We start from the raw sequence: 27831 nt of genomic DNA, 5'->3' as shown, positions 1-27831 counted from the left end.
TAATGTAGTCTATTCCCAAATTGGCTTTGACAAATTTGCGATTAAAACTGTGGAATGAACTTATGGTTTCTAATCGTAACATTTATCTTGTTAATGAGCCTGAAGAAGCGTACATATTCTGCTGAAGAACAAACTCTGACCAGAAACCATGTGGGAAATATAATTGAAATGAAACCAGGTAAAAATAAAAGTTAATGTCGTAAGGCTTGCAATTGGTACATGCTTCGTTGCATAAATTAATAAAGATGCTATGTTTTCAACGACTCTACAGGCTAGTAAACATTTTCTGATCAATGATAAAGCATTCACAAATACCGATAGACTATATGACTTGGGCATAATATAACACAAGCATAATTGTAGTTCTGTCCGAATTTGTACGAGTTTAAGTTATGACTTAAGGCTTTAATTTGGCTTTGCGTTTGTTTCATTTACCAAACAGATGCTTCACATACAATGTGCTCAAACTGCATTTAGTCGAAGACTGAATATAGACATCGGTGTTATTTGTTTTGTTATTGTGTTGTTGCTGCGTTTTGGAATTCACTACGGCTGGCAATTGCGAGGAACCTGTATTCCGGGAAACACTGTAACAGAAAAAAGTCTGTTCCAAAACAGTTCTATCTGACATACATAGTAGAGAGGAAAAGAGCAAATACGGCACTCAAAAGCAAGTAGAGTTAATGTAAACAATGAACATTTCAGTTCTGAATATATGTGCTAGTTCACCATATGGAAATAATGGAACTTGCAAGAGCCTTAACGGTTCCTAGGCTATGCAACTCTTTAAACGGTTGGATGGGTAATAACTGAAATGGAGTTGTATCGACTGATTGTGCTCTCTTTATACATTCCAGGTTTCATGCAGAAAAGAGGGTTTCCAAATGATATTCTATGCAGATCAATTCTCATTACAATATTCAAATACAAACACCTCTGCTACTCTCTATTCGCCAGCTTTTATTCTTAAGGCATTCGGTAGGAACGTATAATATACACGTATACTCAGATAATATATGAAGATCCGATGTTTACTGTTCTATCAAGAGAAACCACTAACTTCTGTGAGCCCTCGTGTCTGTGTCCTAATGTTATCAAGTACAATCTTAAAAATGACTTGGCTTGTAAATTTCATTATTTGGGGCGCACAAAGTCATAATGGAAAGTTGGACTGACTTAGTCACACCTGTATATATTTATGTAAGACGTAAACGAAAACGACAACATTCAGCACTTAATTACCTGAAAGTAACTTGTCTTTCGTTTCAGACATAAATGAATGCAACATTTCGCCATGTGGAAATAACGCTACATGCGTAAACACCATGGGTTCATACACGTGCAACTGTACAAGCGGTTGGATGGGCAGGAACTGCACAGAAGGTAAAGTTATTACTTGCCTTCTGTTCATAATGAAATGCGCTCAGCATTCAACTGTGACTAAATTCTTATGCACTTCATCTTGGATACACTGTATATTAAAATCAAAAATGTTATTAAGCCTTAAACCAAGATTATCAGTCAAGATGCGTTTATTTTTGTCCATGCAGTATCCCTACTATCATTGTGTTTGTTTAAAAGTTGGTATACACGGAAGACGTCAATTCATCCTTTAATTTTATTTTGCAACTATTTGGTTGAGCGAAACGGTACATAATATAATCTAATCAAATTGTATTAAGGCGACGGCTAAATATACTTATCGGCGTATTATATTTTTACTGTGTTCTTCTTGAGCTAATGTGGTTCGCATGGTCCTAAATTGCAAGGCAACTCTATTCCTGGAAGCGCAGGAAGAAATGAACGCGGATTTCGATGTAATTCTACCTGATATGCTTAGTTCAGAAGAAGAGACAATATTTAAGACTGATCACCTAGTAGTCATAATGTATACAATCTACATTTCAGCCCTGAATGTATGTATTAGTTCACCATGTGGAAATAACGCAACATGCACGATCACCAACGGTTCATATGTATGCAATTGCTTAAACGGATGGATGGGTAGGAACTGCACGGAAGGTACAGCTGTTGATTTTCTTATATTTATAAATCCATGCTTTCATGCACATGTAATGTTTTTAAAAGAAGTGCTTTGTTGAAACGAACGCATAATGAAATTCAAGGACAATCCATTTTGCTGCTCATTTCGTGTTAGATTTATTTCGTAGAGCATATCTGTAGCAGATTATAGCATACACTGATACTCAGAAAATATATGAGGATAAATTGTTTAAACATTTACGCAGTCAAGAAATCTTATTAATCTATGGCATGTTGTTGTGCATGTGTTCTAACGTTATCAGGTGCAACCTTAAAATGAATTAAGTTTTGAACATGCACTATGCAAAACGGACAAATCCGTGATGTAATGTCGGTTCCGGCTGAGTAACGGCTGCATATATTACTATAAGGAGAAAGCAGGAAAAGAAACCACTCAGTAACTAATGAGCTGAATGTGACCTGTTTGTTGTTTCAGACATAAATGAATGCAGCTTTTCACCATGTGGAAATAACGGTACATGCACAAACATCATTGGTTCATACATATGCAACTGTACTAGCGGTTGGACTGGCAAGAACTGCACAGAAGGTAATACTATTGCGTTATTTTCCTAATGTAAATTTTGCTTAAATGTTATGTTTTGTATAGGTTGTTTTATTCTTTAAACACGTGAAGAGCGAAAATTTCAGATCTTTCGGACGGCATTTTGTATACTTATATATTTTATTGGAATATTAGTACTAATGCTTAAAGCAAGGTTTTATGGTAAAATACACATATGGGAAATTCCATTTGAACAGTTGAAAGGGATGAGTTTGATCAATGTAGTTTATGTTAAAATTTAATTTCACAAATTTGCGAATTAACTTGTGAAAGGAATCTTGGGCTTCAAAACGTAAAATATAAGATGCTTATAAGCCGTTGGAACTCTTCTTTTTCGACCAAAATACAAACGTCGAACTGAATATAACCAGGACAAGAAAATGACTAACATAAAATAAAATTTCAAAGTGATTCTCTAAATCATTCCTACTAATACATGCTTTGTTACATCTAAGAATAAATACGATAGGTTTTCAGTGTGTCTACATGTTTATATGAACTTGTTGAGCAACGTGAAAGCATTGACGAGCATCGAGGATGCATACGACTTGTCCATAATATCTTAATACCATCATTATGGTTTAGGGCGACTTTGTACAGGCTTAAATTGGGAACTCAGATTTTAATTTGACCTTGCGTTTGTTTCGTTTACCTAATAGATTTTCAAAATGCAACATGTTTAAGTTCTATTTAGTGGGCGCTTGAATATAGATATTGGCATCATTTATTTTGTTACTGAATTGTTCCTGCCGGTCTGGATTTGGTAAGGTTCCAAAGAGCGAGGAAACTGTCTTCTGGGAAACATTCTAGCAAACCAAAATTACTCCTAAACGTTCCGTTCTGTTATGCATAATGAAGAGGACAAGAGCATAAATGACACTCAGAAAAAGCACAAATAATGTATAAAATCAACGTTACATCACATAATGTTTGTTATAATTTCCCCGTGTGGAAATAATGCAACTTTCACAAACAGGAACGGATCATATGAGTGCAACTCTTTAAACATTTGCATGAGTAGGAACTGCACGGGAGTTATGGCCGAGTGTTGTCCTATGTTAATAAATATCAGCTTTCATATACATATACCGCGTAAATGTGATATACCATGCATATCAAACCACGTTATGATATCCAATGCTAGTCAGTTTTGCAATTCGTTCGGGTGTGAGCTTTTGTCCTTAGGGATTTATATAGAAACGTGTAGCATTCACGTATACTCTGATATGAAGATAATATACTCACAAAGTAATGTAGAGTTGACAACTGTCCCTTTCAGCCTTCACTGCATGAGGGTGCCAGTGTCCTAACGCTACGAATCACAATATTAAATTCGATTGGACTTTTAAATTGCAGTATGCAGAGACAACAAAATTATAATATAATTTTGGTTTCGGTTTCGACTAAGTGAAACCTGCAAATTTTTATATAAGAAAGAAAAATAAAAAAGACACCTACAATCAACTAATTTGGGTATTTTGATTTGTTTTTCGTTTCTGACATAAATGAATGCAACATTTCACCATGTGGACATAACGCTACATGCATTAACACCACTGGTTCATACCAGTGCAACTGTATAAGCCGTTGGATCGGCAGGAATTGCGCAGAAGGTAAATTTTTTGTTTCTGTTTTGTTCATAATGTTTCTTTCAAAACGTTTATGAATCGTTAGGAATGAGCGCAGAAGTCAAATGTGACTAAATTCTTGCACACTGCATCTTGGATACCTTGTATATTAAAATCGAAAATGTCATTAAAGCTTAAACCAGCATTATCAGTCAACATGCGTTTATTAGAATTCTGGTGTATACCATTGAGGAGGAAGAATGGTTTTAATGTAGTCTATTTTCAGACTGACTTTGACAAATTTGCGACTCAAAATGTGAAATGAAATTGTTGTCTCTAATCGTAATATTTATCTTGTTTATAAGCCGGAACAAGCAAATTTTCTGCTGAAGAACAAACCATGACCAGAAACCATGTGGGAAATTTAATTGAAATGAAGCCAGATAAAAATAAAAGTCAATATCGAAAGGCTTTCTGCTGGTACATGCTTCGTTGCATAAATGAATAAAGATGGTATGTTTCAACGACTCTACAGGCTAGTACACACTTTCTGAGCAATGATAAAGCATTCACAAATAGGGATACAGTAATATGACACGAGCATAATTGTCGTTCTGTCCGAATTTGTACGCGTTTAAGTTATGAATTAAGCCTTTAATTTGGCTTTGCATTTTGTTTCATTTACCAAAACGGATGCTTCACATACAATGTGTTCAAATTGCATTTAGTTGAAGACTGAATATAGACATCGTTGTCATTTATTTTGTCATTGTGTTTGTTCCTGCGTTTTGGAATTCACTACAGCTGGCAATTACGAGGAACCTGTATTCCGGGAAACACTGTAACAGAAAAAAGTCTGTTCCAAAACAATTCTATCTGATATACAAAGTAGAGAGGAAAAGAGCATATACGGAACTCAAAAGTAGGTAGAGTTAATCTAAACAATCAACATTTCATTTCTGAACGTATGTGCTAGTTCACCATGTGGAAATAATGGAACATGCACTAACCCTAGCAGTTCCTAGGCTATGCAACTCTTCAAACGGTTGGATGGGTAGTAACTGCTATGCAGTTATACCGGCGGATTGTGCTCTATTTATACATTCCAGCTTTCATGCACAAAAGGGGCGTTCCAAATGATATTCTATGCAGAACAATTCTCATTACAATATTCAAATACAAACACCTCTGTTACTCTCTATTCGCCAGCTTTTATTCTTAAGGCATTCTGCAGGAACGTATAATATACACGTATACTCAGATAATATATGAAGATACGACGATTACTGTTCTATCAAGAGAAACCATTAACTTTTGTGAGCCCTCGCTCCATGCTCGTGTCTGTGTTCCCATGTTAACAAGTACAATCTTAAAATCGACTGGGCTTGTAAATTGCGTTTTTCAGGGCGCACAATGTCATAATGTAAAGTTGGACCGACTTAGTCACACCTGTATATATTTATGTAAGACATAAACGAAAACGAAAACATTCAGCACCTAATTACCTGAAGGTGACCTGTCTTTCATTTCAGACATAAATGAATGCAACATTTCGCCATGTGGAAATAACGCTACATGCGTAAACACCATGGGTTCATACACGTGCAACTGTACAAGCGGTTGGATGGGCAGGAACTGCACAGAAGGTACAGTTATTCATTGCGTTCTGTTCATAACGGAAGGAGCGCAGTATTCAAATGTGACTAAATTCTTGCGCACTGCATCTTGGATGCCTTGTATATAAAATCGAAAATGTTATTAAGGCTTAAAACAAGGATTATCAGTCAACATGCGTTTATTAGAATTTTGGTGTATACCACTGAAGAGGAAGAATGGTGTTAATGTAGTCTATTCCCAAATTGGCTTTGACAAATTTGCGATGAAAACTGTGGAATGAACTTATGGTTTCTAATCGTAACATTTATCTTGTTAATGAGCCTGAAGAAGCGTACACATTCTGCTGAAGAACAAACTCTGACCAGAAACCATGTGGGAAATATAATTGAAATGAAACCAGGTAAAAATAAAAGTTAATGTCGTAAGGCTTGCAATTGGTACATGCTTCGTTGCATAAATTAATAAAGATGCTATGTTTTCAACGACTCTACAGGCTAGTAAACATTTTCTGATCAATGATAAAGCATTCACAAATACCGATAGACTATATGACTTGGGCATAATATAACACAAGCATAATTGTAGTTCTGTCCGAATTTGTACGAGTTTAAGTTATGACTTAAGGCTTTAATTTGGCTTTGCGTTTGTTTCATTTACCAAACAGATGCTTCACATACAATGTGCTCAAACTGCATTTAGTCGAAGACTGAATATAGACATCGGTGTTATTTGTTTTGTTATTGTGTTGTTGCTGCGTTTTGGAATTCACTACGGCTGGCAATTGCGAGGAACCTGTATTCCGGGAAACACTGTAACAGAAAAAAGTCTGTTCCAAAACAGTTCTATCTGACATACATAGTAGAGAGGAAAAGAGCAAATACGGCACTCAAAAGCAAGTAGAGTTAATGTAAACAATGAACATTTCAGTTCTGAATATATGTGCTAGTTCGCCATATGGAAATAATGGAACTTGCAAGAGCCTTAACGGTTCCTAGGCTATGCAACTCTTTAAACGGTTGGATGGGTAATAACTGAAATGGAGTTGTATCGACTGATTGTGCTCTCTTTATACATTCCAGGTTTCATGCAGAAAAGAGGGTTTCCAAATGATATTCTATGCAGATCAATTCTCATTACAATATTCAAATACAAACACCTCTGCTACTCTCTATTCGCCAGCTTTTATTCTTAAGGCATTCGGTAGGAACGTATAATATACACGTATACTCAGATAATATATGAAGATCCGATGTTTACTGTTCTATCAAGAGAAACCACTAACTTCTGTGAGCCCTCGTGTCTGTGTCCTAATGTTATCAAGTACAATCTTAAAAATGACTTGGCTTGTAAATTTCATTATTTGGGGCGCACAAAGTCATAATGGAAAGTTGGACTGACTTAGTCACACCTGTATATATTTATGTAAGACGTAAACGAAAACGACAACATTCAGCACTTAATTACCTGAAAGTAACTTGTCTTTCGTTTCAGACATAAATGAATGCAACATTTCGCCATGTGGAAATAACGCTACATGCGTAAACACCATGGGTTCATACACGTGCAACTGTACAAGCGGTTGGATGGGCAGGAACTGCACAGAAGGTAAAGTTATTACTTGCCTTCTGTTCATAATGAAATGCGCTCAGCATTCAACTGTGACTAAATTCTTATGCACTTCATCTTGGATACACTGTATATTAAAATCAAAAATGTTATTAAGCCTTAAACCAAGATTATCAGTCAAGATGCGTTTATTTTTGTCCATGCAGTATCCCTACTATCATTGTGTTTGTTTAAAAGTTGGTATACACGGAAGACGTCAATTCATCCTTTAATTTTATTTTGCAACTATTTGGTTGAGCGAAACGGTACATAATATAATCTAATCAAATTGTATTAAGGCGACGGCTAAATATACTTATCGGCGTATTATATTTTTACTGTGTTCTTCTTGAGCTAATGTGGTTCGCATGGTCCTAAATTGCAAGGCAACTCTATTCCTGGAAGCGCAGGAAGAAATGAACGCGGATTTCGATGTAATTCTACCTGATATGCTTAGTTCAGAAGAAGAGATAATATTTAAGACTGATCACCTAGTAGTCATAATGTATACAATCTACATTTCAGCCCTGAATGTATGTATTAGTTCACCATGTGGAAATAACGCAACATGCACGATCACCAACGGTTCATATGTATGCAATTGCTTAAACGGATGGATGGGTAGGAACTGCACGGAAGGTACAGCTGTTGATTTTCTTATATTTATAAATCCATGCTTTCATGCACATGTAATGTTTTTAAAAGAAGTGCTTTGTTGAAACGAACGCATAATGAAATTCAAGGACAATCCATTTTGCTGCTCATTTCGTGTTAGATTTATTTCGTAGAGCATATCTGTAGCAGATTATAGCATACACTGATACTCAGAAAATATATGAGGATAAATTGTTTAAACATTTACGCAGTCAAGAAATCTTATTAATCTATGGCATGTTGTTGTGCATGTGTTCTAACGTTATCAGGTGCAACCTTAAAATGAATTAAGTTTTGAACATGCACTATGCAAAACGGACAAATCCGTGATGTAATGTCGGTTCCGGCTGAGTAACGGCTGCATATATTACTATAAGGAGAAAGCAGGAAAAGAAACCACTCAGTAACTAATGAGCTGAATGTGACCTGTTTGTTGTTTCAGACATAAATGAATGCAGCTTTTCACCATGTGGAAATAACGGTACATGCACAAACATCATTGGTTCATACATATGCAACTGTACTAGCGGTTGGACTGGCAAGAACTGCACAGAAGGTAATACTATTGCGTTATTTTCCTAATGTAAATTTTGCTTAAATGTTATGTTTTGTATAGGTTGTTTTATTCTTTAAACACGTGAAGAGCGAAAATTTCAGATCTTTCGGACGGCATTTTGTATACTTATATATTTTATTGGAATATTAGTACTAATGCTTAAAGCAAGGTTTTATGGTAAAATACACATATGGGAAATTCCATTTGAACAGTTGAAAGGGATGAGTTTGATCAATGTAGTTTATGTTAAAATTTAATTTCACAAATTTGCGAATTAACTTGTGAAAGGAATCTTGGGCTTCAAAACGTAAAATATAAGATGCTTATAAGCCGTTGGAACTCTTCTTTTTCGACCAAAATACAAACGTCGAACTGAATATAACCAGGACAAGAAAATGACTAACATAAAATAAAATTTCAAAGTGATTCTCTAAATCATTCCTACTAATACATGCTTTGTTACATCTAAGAATAAATACGATAGGTTTTCAGTGTGTCTACATGTTTATATGAACTTGTTGAGCAACGTGAAAGCATTGACGAGCATAGAGGATGCATACGACTTGTCCATAATATCTTAATACCATCATTATGGTTTAGGGCGACTTTGTACAGGCTTAAATTGGGAACTCAGATTTTAATTTGACCTTGCGTTTGTTTCGTTTACCTAATAGATTTTCAAAATGCAACATGTTTAAGTTCTATTTAGTGGGCGCTTGAATATAGATATTGGCATCATTTATTTTGTTACTGAATTGTTCCTGCCGGTCTGGATTTGGTAAGGTTCCAAAGAGCGAGGAAACTGTCTTCTGGGAAACATTCTAGCAAACCAAAATTACTCCTAAACGTTCCGTTCTGTTATGCATAATGAAGAGGACAAGAGCATAAATGACACTCAGAAAAAGCACAAATAATGTATAAAATCAACGTTACATCACATAATGTTTGTTATAATTTCCCCGTGTGGAAATAATGCAACTTTCACAAACAGGAACGGATCATATGAGTGCAACTCTTTAAACATTTGCATGAGTAGGAACTGCACGGGAGTTATGGCCGAGTGTTGTCCTATGTTAATAAATATCAGCTTTCATATACATATACCGCGTAAATGTGATATACCATGCATATCAAACCACGTTATGATATCCAATGCTAGTCAGTTTTGCAATTCGTTCGGGTGTGAGCTTTTGTCCTTAGGGATTTATATAGAAACGTGTAGCATTCACGTATACTCTGATATGAAGATAATATACTCACAAAGTAATGTAGAGTTGACAACTGTCCCTTTCAGCCTTCACTGCATGAGGGTGCCAGTGTCCTAACGCTACGAATCACAATATTAAATTCGATTGGACTTTTAAATTGCAGTATGCAGAGACAACAAAATTATAATATAATTTTGGTTTCGGTTTCGACTAAGTGAAACCTGCAAATTTTTATATAAGAAAGAAAAATAAAAAAGACACCTACAATCAACTAATTTGGGTATTTTGATTTGTTTTTCGTTTCTGACATAAATGAATGCAACATTTCACCATGTGGACATAACGCTACATGCATTAACACCACTGGTTCATACCAGTGCAACTGTATAAGCCGTTGGATCGGCAGGAATTGCGCAGAAGGTAAATTTTTTGTTTCTGTTTTGTTCATAATGTTTCTTTCAAAACGTTTTTGAATCGTTAGGAATGAGCGCAGAAGTCAAATGTGACTAAATTCTTGCACACTGCATCTTGGATACCTTGTATATTAAAATCGAAAATGTCATTAAAGCTTAAACCAGCATTATCAGTCAACATGCGTTTATTAGAATTCTGGTGTATACCATTGAGGAGGAAGAATGGTTTTAATGTAGTCTATTTTCAGACTGACTTTGACAAATTTGCGACTCAAAATGTGAAATGAAATTGTTGTCTCTAATCGTAATATTTATCTTGTTTATAAGCCGGAACAAGCAAATTTTCTGCTGAAGAACAAACCATGACCAGAAACCATGTGGGAAATTTAATTGAAATGAAGCCAGATAAAAATAAAAGTCAATATCGAAAGGCTTTCTGCTGGTACATGCTTCGTTGCATAAATGAATAAAGATGGTATGTTTCAACGACTCTACAGGCTAGTACACACTTTCTGAGCAATGATAAAACATTCACAAATAGGGATACAATAATATAACACTAGCATAATTGTCGTTCTGTCCGAATTTGTACGCGTTTAAGTTATGAATTAAGCCTTTAATTTGGCTTTGCGTTTGTTTCATTTACCAAAACGGATGCTTCACATACAATGTGTTCAAATTGCATTTAGTTGAAGACTGAATATAGACATCGTTGTCATTTATTTTGTCATTGTGTTTGTTCCTGCGTTTTTGAATTCACTACAGCTGGCAATTACGAGGAACCTGTATTCCGGGAAACACTGTAACAGAAAAAAGTCTGTTCCAAAACAATTCTATCTGATATACAAAGTAGAGAGGAAAAGAGCATATACGGAACTCAAAAGTAGGTAGAGTTAATCTAAACAATCAACATTTCATTTCTGAACGTATCTGCTAGTTCACCATGTGGAAATAATGGAACTTGCACTAACCCTAGCAGTTCCTAGGCTATGCAACTCTTCAAACGGTTGGATGGGTAGTAACTGCTATGCAGTTATACCGGCGGATTGTGCTCTATTTATACATTCCAGCTTTCATGCACAAAAGGGGCGTTCCAAATGATATTCTATGCAGAACAATTCTCATTACAATATTCAAATACAAACACCTCTGTTACTCTCTATTCGCCAGCTTTTATTCTTAAGGCATTCTGCAGGAACGTATAATATACACGTATACTCAGATAATATATGAAGATACTCCGATTACTGTTCTATCAAGAGAAACCATTAACTTTTGTGAGCCCTCGCTCCATGCTCGTGTCTGTGTTCCCATGTTAACAAGTACAATCTTAAAATCGACTGGGCTTGTAAATTGCGTTTTTCAGGGCGCACAATGTCATAATGTAAAGTTGGACCGACTTAGTCACACCTGTATATATTTATGTAAGACATAGACGAAAACGAAAACATTCAGCACCTAATTACCTGAAGGTGACCTGTCTTTCATTTCAGACATAAATGAATGCAACATTTCGCCATGTGGAAATAACGCTACATGCGTAAACACCATGGGTTCATACACCTGCAACTGTACAAGCGGTTGGATGGGCAGGAACTGCACAGAAGGTACAGTTATTCATTGCGTTCTGTTCATAACGGAATGAGCGCAGTATTCAAATGTGACTAAATTCTTGCGCACTGCATCTTGGATGCCTTCTATATAAAATCGCAAATGTTATTAAGGCTTAAAACAAGGATTATCAGTCAACATGCGTTTATTAGAATTTTGGTGTATACCACTGAAGAGGAAGAATGGTGTTAATGTAGTCTATTCCCAAATTGGCTTTGACAAATTTGCGATTAAAACTGTGGAATGAACTTATGGTTTCTAATCGTAACATTTATCTTGTTAATGAGCCTGAACAAGCGTACATATTCTGCTGAAGAACAAACTCTGACCAGAAACCATGTGGGAAATATAATTGAAATGAAACCAGGTAAAAATAAACGTCAATGTCGTAAGGCTTGCAATTGGTACATGCTTCGTTGCATAAATTAATAAAGATGCTATGTTTTCAACGACTCTACAGGCTAGTAAACATTTTCTGATCAATGATAAAGCATTCACAAATACCGATAGACTATATGGCTTGGGCATAATATAACACAAGCATAATTGTAGTTCTGTTCGAATTTGTACGAGTTTAAGTTATGACTTAAGGCTTTAATTTGGCTTTGCGTTTGTTTCATTTACCAAACAGATGCTTCACATACAATGTGCTCAAATTGCATTTAGTCGAAGACTGAATATAGACATCGGTGTTATTTGTTTTGTTATTGTGTTGTTGCTGCGTTTTGGAATTCACTACGGCTGGCAATTGCGAGGAACCTGTATTCCGGGAAACACTGTAACAGAAAAAAGTCTGTTCCAAAACAATTCTATCTGACATACATAGTAGAGAGGAAAAGAGCATATACGGCACTCAAAAGCAAGTAGAGTTAATGTAAACAATGAACATTTCAGTTCTGAATATATGTGCTAGTTCACCATATGGAAATAATGGAACTTGCAAGAGCCTTAACGGTTCCTAGGCTATGCAACTCTTTAAACGGTTGGATGGGTAATAACTGAAATGGGGTTTTATCGACTGATTGTGCTCTCTTTATACATTCCAGGTTTCATGCAGAAAAGAGGGTTTCCAAATGATATTCTATGCAGATCAATTCTCATTACAATATTCAAATACAAACACCTCTGCTACTCTCTATTCGCCAGCTTTTATTCTTAAGGCATTCGGTAGGAACGTATAATATACACGTATACTCAGATAATATATGAAGATCCGATGTTTACTGTTCTATCAAGAGAAACCACTAACTTCTGTGAGCCCTCGTGTCTGTGTCCTAATGTTATCAAGTACAATCTTAAAAATGACTTGGCTTGTAAATTTCATTATTTGGGGCGCACAAAGTCATAATGGAAAGTTGGACCGACTTAGTCACACCTGTATATATTTATGTAAGACATAAACGAAAACGACAACATTCAGCACTTAATTACCTGAAAGTGACTTGTCTTTCGTTTCAGACATAAATGAATGCAACATTTCGCCATGTGGAAATAACGCTACATGCGTAAACACCATGGGTTCATACACGTGCAACTGTACAAGCGGTTGGATGGGCAGGAACTGCACAGAAGGTAAAGTTATTACTTGCCTTCTGTTCATAATGAAATGCGCGCAGCATTCAACTGTGACTAAATTCTTATGCACTTCATCTTGGATACATTGTATATTAAAATCAAAAATGTTATTAAGCCTTAAACCAAGATTATCAGTCAAGATGCATTTATTTTTGTCCATGCAGTATCCCTACTATCATTGTGTTTGTTTAAAAGCTGGTATACACGGAAGACATCAATTCATCCTTTAATTTGATTTTGCAACTATTTGGTTGAGCGAAACGGTACATAATATAATCTAATCAAATTGTATTAAGGGGACGGCTAAATATACTTATCGGCGTATTATATTTTTACTGTGTTCTTCTTGAGCTAATGTGGTTCGCATGGTCCTAAATTGCAAGGCAACTCTATTCCTGGAAGCGCAGGAAGAAATGAACGAGGATTTCGATGTAATTCTACCTGATATGCTTAGTTCAGAGGAAGAGATAATATTTAAGACTGATCACCTAGTAGTCGTAATGTATACAATCTACATTTCAGCCCTGAATGTATGTATTAGTTCACCATGTGGAAATAACGCAACATGCACGATCACCAACGGTTCATATGTATGCAATTGCTTAAACGGATGGATGGGTAGGAACTGCACGGAAGGTACAGCTGTTGATTTTCTTATATTTATAAATCCATGCTTTCATGCACATGTAATGTTTTTAAAAGAAGTGCTTTGTTGAAACGAACGCATAATGAAATTCAAGGACAATCTATTTTGCTGCTCATTTCGTGTTAGATTTATTTCGTAGAGCATATCTGTAGCAGATTATAGCATACACTGATACTCAGAAAATATATGAGGATAAATTGTTTAAACATTTACGCAGTCAAGAAATCTTATTAATCTATGGCATGTTGTTGTGCATGTGTTCTAACGTTATCAGGTGCAACCTTAAAATGAATTAAGTTTTGAACATGCACTATGCAAAACGGACAAATCCGTGATGTAATGTCGGTTCCGGCTGAGTAACAGCTGCATATATTAATATAAGGAGAAAGCAGAAAAAGAAACCACTCAGTAACTAATGAGCTGAATGTGACCTGTTTGTTGTTTCAGACATAAATGAATGCAGCTTTTCACCATGTGGAAATAACGGTACATGCACAAACATCATTGGTTCATACATATGCAACTGTACTAGCGGTTGGACTGGCAAGAACTGCACAGAAGGTAATACTATTGCGTTATTTTCCTAATGTAAATTTTGCTTAAATGTTATGTTTTGTATAGGTTGTTTTATTCTTTAAACACGTGAAGAGCGAAAATTTCAGATCTTTCGGACGGCATTTTGTATACTTATATATTTTATTGGAATATTAGTACTAATGCTTAAAGCAAGGTTTTATGGTAAAATACACATATGGGAAATTCCATTTGAACAGTTGAAAGGGATGAGTTTGATCAATGTAGTTTATGTTAAAATTTAATTTCACAAATTTGCGAATTAACATGTGAAAGGAATCTTGGGCTTCAAAACGTAAAATATAAGATGCTTATAAGCCGTTGGAACTCTTCTTTTTCGACCAAAATACAAACGTCGAACTGAATATAACCAGGACAAGAAAATGACTGACATAAAATAAAATTTCAAAGTGATTCTCTAAATCATTCCTACTAATACATGCTTTGTTACATCTAAGAATAAATACGATAGGTTTTCAGTGTGTCTACGTGTTTATATATACTTGTTGAGCAACGTGAAAGCATTGACGAGCATCGAGGATGCATACGACTTGTCCATAATATCTTAATACCATCATTATGGTTTAGGGTGACTTTGTACAGGCGTAAATTGGGAACTCAGATTTTAATTTGACCTTGCGTTTGTTTCGTTTACCTAATAGATTTTCAAAATACAACATGTTTAAGTTCTATTTAGTGGGCGCTTGAATATAGATATTGGCATCATTTATTTTGTTACTGAATTGTTCCTGCCGGTCTGGATTTGGTAAGGTTCCAAAGAGCGAGGAAACTGTCTTCTGGGAAACATTCTAGCAAACCAAAATTACTCCTAAACGTTCCGTTCTGTTATGCATAATGAAGAGGACAAGAGCATAAATGACACTCAGAAAAAGCACAAATAATGTATAAAATCAACGTTACATCACAGAATGTTTGTTATAATTTCCCGGTGTGGAAATAATGCAACTTTCACAAACAGGAACGGATCATATGAGTGCAACTCTTTAAACATTTGCATGAGTAGGAACTGCACGGGAGTTATGACCGAGTGTTGTCCTATGTTAATAAATATCAGCTTTCATATACATATACCGCGTAAATGTGATATACCATGCATATCAAACCACATTATGATATCCAATGCTAATCAGTTTTGCAATTCGTTCGGGTGTGAGCTTTTGTCCTTAGGGATTTATATAGAAACGTGTAGCATTCACGTATACTCTGATATGAAGATAATATACTCACAAAGTAATGTAGAGTTGACAACTGTCCCTTTCAGCCTTCACTGCATGAGGGTGCCAGTGTCCTAACGCTACGAATCACAATATTAAATACGATTGGGCTTATAAATTGCAGTATGCAGAGACAACAAAATTATAATATAATTTTGGTTTCGGTTTCGACTAAGTGAAACCTGCAAATTTTTATATAAGAAAGAAAAATAAAAAAGACACCTACAGTCAACTAATTTGGGTATTTTGATTTGTTTTTCGTTTCTGACATAAACGAATGCAACATTTCACCATGTGGACATAACGCTACATGCATTAACACCACTGGTTCATACCAGTGCAACTGTAAAAGCCGTTGGATCGGCAGGAATTGCGCAGAAGGTAAATTTTTTGTTTCTGTTTTGTTCATAATGTTTCTTTCAAAACGTTTTTGAATCGTTAGGAATGAGCGCAGAAGTCAAATGTGACTAAATTCTTGCACACTGCATCTTGGATACCTTGTATATTAAAATCGAAAATGTCATTAAGGCTTAAACCAGCATTATCAGTCAACATGCGTTTATTAGAATTCTGGTGTATACCATTGAGGAGGAAGAATGGTTTTAATGTAGTCTATTTTCAGACTGACTTTGACAAATTTGCGACTCAAAATGTGAAATGAAATTGTTGTCTCTAATCGTAATATTTATCTTGTTTATAAGCCGGAACAAGCAAATTTTCTGCTGAAGAACAAACTATGACCAGAAACCATGTGGGAAATTTAATTGAAATGAAGCCAGATAAAAATAAAAGTCAATATCGAAAGGCTTTCTGCTGGTACATGCTTCGTTGCATAAATGAATAAAGATGGTATGTTTCAACGACTCTACAGGCTAGTACACACTTTCTGAGCAATGATAAAACATTCACAAATAGGGATACAATAATATAACACGAGCATAATTGTCGTTCTGTCCGAATTTGTACGCGTTTAAGTTATGAATTAAGCCTTTAATTTGGCTTTGCGTTTGTTTCATTTACCAAAACGGATGCTTCACATACAATGTGTTCAAATTGCATTTAGTTGAAGACTGAATATAGACATCGTTGTCATTTATTTTGTCATTGTGCTTGTTCCTGCGTTTTGGAATTCACTACAGCTGGCAATTACGAGGAACCTGTATTCCGGGAAACACTGTAACAGAAAAAAGTCTGTTCCAAAACAATTCTATCTGATATACAAAGTAGAGAGGAAAAGAGCATATACGGAACTCAAAAGTAGGTAGAGTTAATCTAAACAATCAACATTTCATTTCTGAACGTATCTGCTAGTTCACCATGTGGAAATAATGGAACTTGCACTAACCCTAGCAGTTCCTAGGCTATGCAACTCTTCAAACGGTTGGATGGGTAGTAACTGCTATGCAGTTATACCGGCGGATTGTGCTCTATTTATACATTCCAGCTTTCATGCACAAAAGGGGCGTTCCAAATGATATTCTATGCAGAACAATTCTCATTACAATATTCAAATACAAACACCTCTGTTACTCTCTATTCGCCAGCTTTTATTCTTAAGGCATTCTGCAGGAACGTATAATATACACGTATACTCAGATAATATATGAAGATACTCCGATTACTGTTCTATCAAGAGAAACCATTAACTTTTGTGAGCCCTCGCTCCATGCTCGTGTCTGTGTTCCCATGTTAACAAGTACAATCTTAAAATCGACTGGGCTTGTAAATTGCGTTTTTCAGGGCGCACAATGTCATAATGTAAAGTTGGACCGACTTAGTCACACCTGTATATATTTATGTAAGACATAAACGAAAACGAAAACATTCAGCACCTAATTACCTGAAGGTGACCTGTCTTTCATTTCAGACATAAATGAATGCAACATTTCGACATGTGGAAATAACGCTACATGCGTAAACACCATGGGTTCATACACCTGCAACTGTACAAGCGGTTGGATGGGCAGGAACTGCACAGAAGGTACAGTTATTCATTGCGTTCTGTTCATAACGGAATGAGCGCAGTATTCAAATGTGACTAAATTCTTGCGCACTGCATCTTGGATGCCTTCTATATAAAATCGCAAATGTTATTAAGGCTTAAAACAAGGATTATCAGTCAACATGCGTTTATTAGAATTTTGGTGTATACCACTGAAGAGGAAGAATGGTGTTAATGTAGTCTATTCCCAAATTGGCTTTGACAAATTTGCGATTAAAACTGTGGAATGAACTTATGGTTTCTAATCGTAACATTTATCTTGTTAATGAGCCTGAACAAGCGTACATATTCTGCTGAAGAACAAACTCTGACCAGAAACCATGTGGGAAATTTAATTGAAATGAAACCAGGTAAAAATAAAAGTCAATGTCGTAAGGCTTGCAATTGGTACATGCTTCGTTGCATAAATTAATAAAGATGCTATGTTTTCAACGACTCTACAGGCTAGTAAACATTTTCTGATCAATGATAAAGCATTCACAAATACCGATAGACTATATGGCTTGGGCATAATATAACACAAGCATAATTGTAGTTCTGTTCGAATTTGTACGAGTTTAAGTTATGACTTAAGGCTTTAATTTGGCTTTGCGTTTGTTTCATTTACCAAACAGATGCTTCACATACAATGTGCTCAAATTGCATTTAGTCGAAGACTGAATATAGACATCGGTGTTATTTGTTTTGTTATTGTGTTGTTGCTGCGTTTTGGAATTCACTACGGCTGGCAATTGCGAGGAACCTGTATTCCGGGAAACACTGTAACAGAAAAAAGTCTGTTCCAAAACAATTCTATCTGACATACATAGTAGAGAGGAAAAGAGCATATACGGCACTCAAAAGCAAGTAGAGTTAATGTAAACAATGAACATTTCAGTTCTGAATATATGTGCTAGTTCACCATATGGAAATAATGGAACTTGCAAGAGCCTTAACGGTTCCTAGGCTATGCAACTCTTTAAACGGTTGGATGGGTAATAACTGAAATGGGGTTTTATCGACTGATTGTGCTCTCTTTATACATTCCAGGTTTCATGCAGAAAAGAGGGTTTCCAAATGTTATTCTATGCAGATCAATTCTCATTACAATATTCAAATACAAACACCTCTGCTACTCTCTATTCGCCAGCTTTTATTCTTAAGGCATTCGGTAGGAACGTATAATATACACGTATACTCAGATAATATATGAAGATCCGATGTTTACTGTTCTATCAAGAGAAACCACTAACTTCTGTGAGCCCTCGTGTCTGTGTCCTAATGTTATCAAGTACAATCTTAAAAATGACTTGGCTTGTAAATTTCATTATTTGGGGCGCACAAAGTCATAATGGAAAGTTGGACCGACTTAGTCACACCTGTATATATTTATGTAAGACATAAACGAAAACGACAACATTCAGCACTTAATTACCTGAAAGTGACTTGTCTTTCGTTTCAGACATAAATGAATGCAACATTTCGCCATGTGGAAATAACGCTACATGCGTAAACACCATGGGTTCATACACGTGCAACTGTACAAGCGGTTGGATGGGCAGGAACTGCACAGAAGGTAAAGTTATTACTTGCCTTCTGTTCATAATGAAATGCGCGCAGCATTCAACTGTGACTAAATTCTTATGCACTTCATCTTGGATACATTGTATATTAAAATCAAAAATGTTATTAAGCCTTAAACCAAGATTATCAGTCAAAATGCATTTATTTTTGTCCATGCAGTATCCCTACTATCATTGTGTTTGTTTAAAAGCTGGTATACACGGAAGACATCAATTCATCCTTTAATTTGATTTTGCAACTATTTGGTTGAGCGAAACGGTACATAATATAATCTAATCAAATTGTATTAAGGGGACGGCTAAATATACTTATCGGCGTATTATATTTTTACTGTGTTCTTCTTGAGCTAATGTGGTTCGCATGGTCCTAAATTGCAAGGCAACTCTATTCCTGGAAGCGCAGGAAGAAATGAACGAGGATTTCGATGTAATTCTACCTGATATGCTTAGTTCAGAGGAAGAGATAATATTTAAGACTGATCACCTAGTAGTCGTAATGTATACAATCTACATTTCAGCCCTGAATGTATGTATTAGTTCACCATGTGGAAATAACGCAACATGCACGATCACCAACGGTTCATATGTATGCAATTGCTTAAACGGATGGATGGGTAGGAACTGCACGGAAGGTACAGCTGTTGATTTTCTTATATTTATAAATCCATGCTTTCATGCACATGTAATGTTTTTAAAAGAAGTGCTTTGTTGAAACGAACGCATAATGAAATTCAAGGACAATCTATTTTGCTGCTCATTTCGTGTTAGATTTATTTCGTAGAGCATATCTGTAGCAGATTATAGCATACACTGATACTCAGAAAATATATGAGGATAAATTGTTTAAACATTTACGCAGTCAAGAAATCTTATTAATCTATGGCATGTTGTTGTGCATGTGTTCTAACGTTATCAGGTGCAACCTTAAAATGAATTAAGTTTTGAACATGCACTATGCAAAACGGACAAATCCGTGATGTAATGTCGGTTCCGGCTGAGTAACAGCTGCATATATTAATATAAGGAGAAAGCAGAAAAAGAAACCACTCAGTAACTAATGAGCTGAATGTGACCTGTTTGTTGTTTCAGACATAAATGAATGCAGCTTTTCACCATGTGGAAATAACGGTACATGCACAAACATCATTGGTTCATACATATGCAACTGTACTAGCGGTTGGACTGGCAAGAACTGCACAGAAGGTAATACTATTGCGTTATTTTCCTAATGTAAATTTTGCTTAAATGTTATGTTTTGTATAGGTTGTTTTATTCTTTAAACACGTGAAGAGCGAAAATTTCAGATCTTTCGGACGGCATTTTGTATACTTATATATTTTATTGGAATATTAGTACTAATGCTTAAAGCAAGGTTTTATGGTAAAATACACATATGGGAAATTCCATTTGAACAGTTGAAAGGGATGAGTTTGATCAATGTAGTTTATGTTAAAATTTAATTTCACAAATTTGCGAATTAACATGTGAAAGGAATCTTGGGCTTCAAAACGTAAAATATAAGATGCTTATAAGCCGTTGGAACTCTTCTTTTTCGACCAAAATACAAACGTCGAACTGAATATAACCAGGACAAGAAAATGACTGACATAAAATAAAATTTCAAAGTGATTCTCTAAATCATTCCTACTAATACATGCTTTGTTACATCTAAGAATAAATACGATAGGTTTTCAGTGTGTCTACGTGTTTATATATACTTGTTGAGCAACGTGAAAGCATTGACGAGCATCGAGGATGCATACGACTTGTCCATAATATCTTAATACCATCATTATGGTTTAGGGTGACTTTGTACAGGCGTAAATTGGGAACTCAGATTTTAATTTGACCTTGCGTTTGTTTCGTTTACCTAATAGATTTTCAAAATACAACATGTTTAAGTTCTATTTAGTGGGCGCTTGAATATAGATATTGGCATCATTTATTTTGTTACTGAATTGTTCCTGCCGGTCTGGATTTGGTAAGGTTCCAAAGAGCGAGGAAACTGTCTTCTGGGAAACATTCTAGCAAACCAAAATTACTCCTAAACGTTCCGTTCTGTTATGCATAATGAAGAGGACAAGAGCATAAATGACACTCAGAAAAAGCACAAATAATGTATAAAATCAACGTTACATCACAGAATGTTTGTTATAATTTCCCGGTGTGGAAATAATGCAACTTTCACAAACAGGAACGGATCATATGAGTGCAACTCTTTAAACATTTGCATGAGTAGGAACTGCACGGGAGTTATGACCGAGTGTTGTCCTATGTTAATAAATATCAGCTTTCATATACATATACCGCGTAAATGTGATATACCATGCATATCAAACCACATTATGATATCCAATGCTAATCAGTTTTGCAATTCGTTCGGGTGTGAGCTTTTGTCCTTAGGGATTTATATAGAAACGTGTAGCATTCACGTATACTCTGATATGAAGATAATATACTCACAAAGTAATGTAGAGTTGACAACTGTCCCTTTCAGCCTTCACTGCATGAGGGTGCCAGTGTCCTAACGCTACGAATCACAATATTAAATACGATTGGGCTTATAAATTGCAGTATGCAGAGACAACAAAATTATAATATAATTTTGGTTTCGGTTTCGACTAAGTGAAACCTGCAAATTTTTATATAAGAAAGAAAAATAAAAAAGACACCTACAGTCAACTAATTTGGGTATTTTGATTTGTTTTTCGTTTCTGACATAAACGAATGCAACATTTCACCATGTGGACATAACGCTACATGCATTAACACCACTGGTTCATACCAGTGCAACTGTAAAAGCCGTTGGATCGGCAGGAATTGCGCAGAAGGTAAATTTTTTGCTTCTGTTTTGTTCATAATGTTTCTTTCAAAACGTTTTTGAATCGTTAGGAATGAGCGCAGAAGTCAAATGTGACTAAATTCTTGCACACTGCATCTTGGATACCTTGTATATTAAAATCGAAAATGTCATTAAGGCTTAAACCAGCATTATCAGTCAACATGCGTTTATTAGAATTCTGGTGTATACCATTGAGGAGGAAGAATGGTTTTAATGTAGTCTATTTTCAGACTGACTTTGACAAATTTGCGACTCAAAATGTGAAATGAAATTGTTGTCTCTAATCGTAATATTTATCTTGTTTATAAGCCGGAACAAGCAAATTTTCTGCTGAAGAACAAACTATGACCAGAAACCATGTGGGAAATTTAATTGAAATGAAGCCAGATAAAAATAAAAGTCAATATCGAAAGGCTTTCTGCTGGTACATGCTTCGTTGCATAAATGAATAAAGATGGTATGTTTCAACGACTCTACAGGCTAGTACACACTTTCTGAGCAATGATAAAACATTCACAAATAGGGATACAATAATATAACACGAGCATAATTGTCGTTCTGTCCGAATTTGTACGCGTTTAAGTTATGAATTAAGCCTTTAATTTGGCTTTGCGTTTGTTTCATTTACCAAAACGGATGCTTCACATACAATGTGTTCAAATTGCATTTAGTTGAAGACTGAATATAGACATCGTTGTCATTTATTTTGTCATTGTGTTTGTTCCTGCGTTTTGGAATTCACTACAGCTGGCAATTACGAGGAACCTGTATTCCGGGAAACACTGTAACAGAAAAAAGTCTGTTCCAAAACAATTCTATCTGATATACAAAGTAGAGAGGAAAAGAGCATATACGGAACTCAAAAGTAGGTAGAGTTAATCTAAACAATCAACATTTCATTTCTGAACGTATCTGCTAGTTCACCATGTGGAAATAATGGAACTTGCACTAACCCTAGCAGTTCCTAGGCTATGCAACTCTTCAAACGGTTGGATGGGTAGTAACTGCTATGCAGTTATACCGGCGGATTGTGCTCTATTTATACATTCCAGCTTTCATGCACAAAAGGGGCGTTCCAAATGATATTCTATGCAGAACAATTCTCATTACAATATTCAAATACAAACACCTCTGTTACTCTCTATTCGCCAGCTTTTATTCTTAAGGCATTCTGCAGGAACGTATAATATACACGTATACTCAGATAATATATGAAGATACTCCGATTACTGTTCTATCAAGAGAAACCATTAACTTTTGTGAGCCCTCGCTCCATGCTCGTGTCTGTGTTCCCATGTTAACAAGTACAATCTTAAAATCGACTGGGCTTGTAAATTGCGTTTTTCAGGGCGCACAATGTCATAATGTAAAGTTGGACCGACTTAGTCACACCTGTATATATTTATGTAAGACATAAACGAAAACGAAAACATTCAGCACCTAATTACCTGAAGGTGACCTGTCTTTCATTTCAGACATAAATGAATGCAACATTTCGCCATGTGGAAATAACGCTACATGCGTAAACACCATGGGTTCATACACGTGCAACTGTACAAGCGGTTGGATGGGCAGGAACTGCACAGAAGGTACAGTTATTCATTGCGTTCTGTTCATAACGGAATGAGCGCAGTATTCAAATGTGACTAAATTCTTGCGCACTGCATCTTGGATGCCTTCTATATAAAATCGCAAATGTTATTAAGGCTTAAAACAAGGATTATCAGTCAACATGCGTTTATTAGAATTTTGGTGTATACCACTGAAGAGGAAGAATGGTGTTAATGTAGTCTATTCCCAAATTGGCTTTGACAAATTTGCGATTAAAACTGTGGAATGAACTTATGGTTTCTAATCGTAACATTTATCTTGTTAATGAGCCTGAAGAAGCGTACATATTCTGCTGAAGAACAAACTCTGACCAGAAACCATGTGGGAAATTTAATTGAAATGAAACCAGGTAAAAATAAAAGTCAATGTCGTTAGGCTTGCAATTGGTACATGCTTCGTTGCATAAATTAATAAAGATGCTATGTTTTCAACGACTCTACAGGCTAGTAAACATTTTCTGATCAATGATAAAGCATTCACAAATACCGATAGACTATATGGCTTGGGCATAATATAACACAAGCATAATTGTAGTTCTGTTCGAATTTGTACGAGTTTAAGTTATGACTTAAGGCTTTAATTTGGCTTTGCGTTTGTTTCATTTACCAAACAGATGCTTCACATACAATGTGCTCAAATTGCATTTAGTCGAAGACTGAATATAGACATCGGTGTTATTTGTTTTGTTATTGTGTTGTTGCTGCGTTTTGGAATTCACTACGGCTGGCAATTGCGAGGAACCTGTATTCCGGGAAACACTGTAACAGAAAAAAGTCTGTTCCAAAACAATTCTATCTGACATACATAGTAGAGAGGAAAAGAGCATATACGGCACTCAAAAGCAAGTAGAGTTAATGTAAACAATGAACATTTCAGTTCTGAATATATGTGCTAGTTCACCATATGGAAATAATGGAACTTGCAAGAGCCTTAACGGTTCCTAGGCTATGCAACTCTTTAAACGGTTGGATGGGTAATAACTGAAATGGGGTTTTATCGACTGATTGTGCTCTCTTTATACATTCCAGGTTTCATGCAGAAAAGAGGGTTTCCAAATGATATTCTATGCAGATCAATTCTCATTACAATATTCAAATACAAACACCTCTGCTACTCTCTATTCGCCAGCTTTTATTCTTAAGGCATTCGGTAGGAACGTATAATATACACGTATACTCAGATAATATATGAAGATCCGATGTTTACTGTTCTATCAAGAGAAACCACTAACTTCTGTGAGCCCTCGTGTCTGTGTCCTAATGTTATCAAGTACAATCTTAAAAATGACTTGGCTTGTAAATTTCATTATTTGGGGCGCACAAAGTCATAATGGAAAGTTGGACCGACTTAGTCACACCTGTATATATTTATGTAAGACATAAACGAAAACGACAACATTCAGCACTTAATTACCTGAAAGTGACTTGTCTTTCGTTTCAGACATAAATGAATGCAACATTTCGCCATGTGGAAATAACGCTACATGCGTAAACACCATGGGTTCATACACGTGCAACTGTACAAGCGGTTGGATGGGCAGGAACTGCACAGAAGGTAAAGTTATTACTTGCCTTCTGTTCATAATGAAATGCGCGCAGCATTCAACTGTGACTAAATTCTTATGCACTTCATCTTGGATACATTGTATATTAAAATCAAAAATGTTATTAAGCCTTAAACCAAGATTATCAGTCAAGATGCATTTATTTTTGTCCATGCAGTATCCCTACTATCATTGTGTTTGTTTAAAAGCTGGTATACACGGAAGACATCAATTCATCCTTTAATTTGATTTTGCAACTATTTGGTTGAGCGAAACGGTACATAATATAATCTAATCAAATTGTATTAAGGGGACGGCTAAATATACTTATCGGCGTATTATATTTTTACTGTGTTCTTCTTGAGCTAATGTGGTTCGCATGGTCCTAAATTGCAAGGCAACTCTATTCCTGGAAGCGCAGGAAGAAATGAACGAGGATTTCGATGTAATTCTACCTGATATGCTTAGTTCAGAGGAAGAGATAATATTTAAGACTGATCACCTAGTAGTCGTAATGTATACAATCTACATTTCAGCCCTGAATGTATGTATTAGTTCACCATGTGGAAATAACGCAACATGCACGATCACCAACGGTTCATATGTATGCAATTGCTTAAACGGATGGATGGGTAGGAACTGCACGGAAGGTACAGCTGTTGATTTTCTTATATTTATAAATCCATGCTTTCATGCACATGTAATGTTTTTAAAAGAAGTGCTTTGTTGAAACGAACGCATAATGAAATTCAAGGACAATCTATTTTGCTGCTCATTTCGTGTTAGATTTATTTCGTAGAGCATATCTGTAGCAGATTATAGCATACACTGATACTCAGAAAATATATGAGGATAAATTGTTTAAACATTTACGCAGTCAAGAAATCTTATTAATCTATGGCATGTTGTTGTGCATGTGTTCTAACGTTATCAGGTGCAACCTTAAAATGAATTAAGTTTTGAACATGCACTATGCAAAACGGACAAATCCGTGATGTAATGTCGGTTCCGGCTGAGTAACAGCTGTATATATTAATATAAGGAGAAAGCAGAAAAAGAAACCACTCAGTAACTAATGAGCTGAATGTGACCTGTTTGTTGTTTCAGACATAAATGAATGCAGCTTTTCACCATGTGGAAATAACGGTACATGCACAAACATCATTGGTTCATACATATGCAACTGTACTAGCGGTTGGACTGGCAAGAACTGCACAGAAGGTAATACTATTGCGTTATTTTCCTAATGTAAATTTTGCTTAAATGTTATGTTTTGTATAGGTTGTTTTATTCTTTAAACACGTGAAGAGCGAAAATTTCAGATCTTTCGGACGGCATTTTGTATACTTATATATTTTATTGGAATATTAGTACTAATGCTTAAAGCAAGGTTTTATGGTAAAATACACATATGGGAAATTCCATTTGAACAGTTGAAAGGGATGAGTTTGATCAATGTAGTTTATGTTAAAATTTAATTTCACAAATTTGCGAATTAACATGTGAAAGGAATCTTGGGCTTCAAAACGTAAAATATAAGATGCTTATAAGCCGTTGGAACTCTTCTTTTTCGACCAAAATACAAACGTCGAACTGAATATAACCAGGACAAGAAAATGACTGACATAAAATAAAATTTCAAAGTGATTCTCTAAATCATTCCTACTAATACATGCTTTGTTACATCTAAGAATAAATACGATAGGTTTTCAGTGTGTCTACGTGTTTATATATACTTGTTGAGCAACGTGAAAGCATTGACGAGCATCGAGGATGCATACGACTTGTCCATAATATCTTAATACCATCATTATGGTTTAGGGTGACTTTGTACAGGCGTAAATTGGGAACTCAGATTTTAATTTGACCTTGCGTTTGTTTCGTTTACCTAATAGATTTTCAAAATACAACATGTTTAAGTTCTATTTAGTGGGCGCTTGAATATAGATATTGGCATCATTTATTTTGTTACTGAATTGTTCCTGCCGGTCTGGATTTGGTAAGGTTCCAAAGAGCGAGGAAACTGTCTTCTGGGAAACATTCTAGGAAACCAAAATTACTCCTAAACGTTCCGTTCTGTTATGCATAATGAAGAGGACAAGAGCATAAATGACACTCAGAAAAAGCACAAATAATGTATAAAATCAACGTTACATCACAGAATGTTTGTTATAATTTCCCGGTGTGGAAATAATGCAACTTTCACAAACAGGAACGGATCATATGAGTGCAACTCTTTAAACATTTGCATGAGTAGGAACTGCACGGGAGTTATGACCGAGTGTTGTCCTATGTTAATAAATATCAGCTTTCATATACATATACCGCGTAAATGTGATATACCATGCATATCAAACCACATTATGATATCCAATGCTAATCAGTTTTGCAATTCGTTCGGG

The 27831-nt window shown here is 35.6% G+C and overlaps 1 protein-coding gene across 1 annotated transcript in view; it reads left to right on the top strand.

Moving 5' to 3' along the window:
• Positions 1-27831, top strand: part of LOC149798509 (uncharacterized) — an 83636-nt gene that overhangs the window by 16717 nt on the left and 39088 nt on the right. Inside the window, exons 3-7 of the mRNA XM_089957118.1 lie at positions 13299-13412; positions 17737-17850; positions 19313-19426; positions 23751-23864; positions 25327-25440. Coding sequence (XP_089813244.1) covers positions 13299-13412; positions 17737-17850; positions 19313-19426; positions 23751-23864; positions 25327-25440 — 570 coding nt within the window. The remainder of the gene's footprint in view (positions 1-13298; positions 13413-17736; positions 17851-19312; positions 19427-23750; positions 23865-25326; positions 25441-27831) is intronic.

The sequence above is a fragment of the Sinohyriopsis cumingii genome, chromosome 5 (assembly GCF_028554795.1).
Source record: "Sinohyriopsis cumingii isolate HCF-2022 chromosome 5, ASM2855479v2, whole genome shotgun sequence".
Classification (NCBI taxonomy): domain Eukaryota; kingdom Metazoa; phylum Mollusca; class Bivalvia; order Unionida; family Unionidae; genus Sinohyriopsis; species Sinohyriopsis cumingii.
The sequence above is the reverse complement of the archived record's forward strand: the minus strand, read 5'-3'. Positions and strand labels throughout refer to the sequence as shown.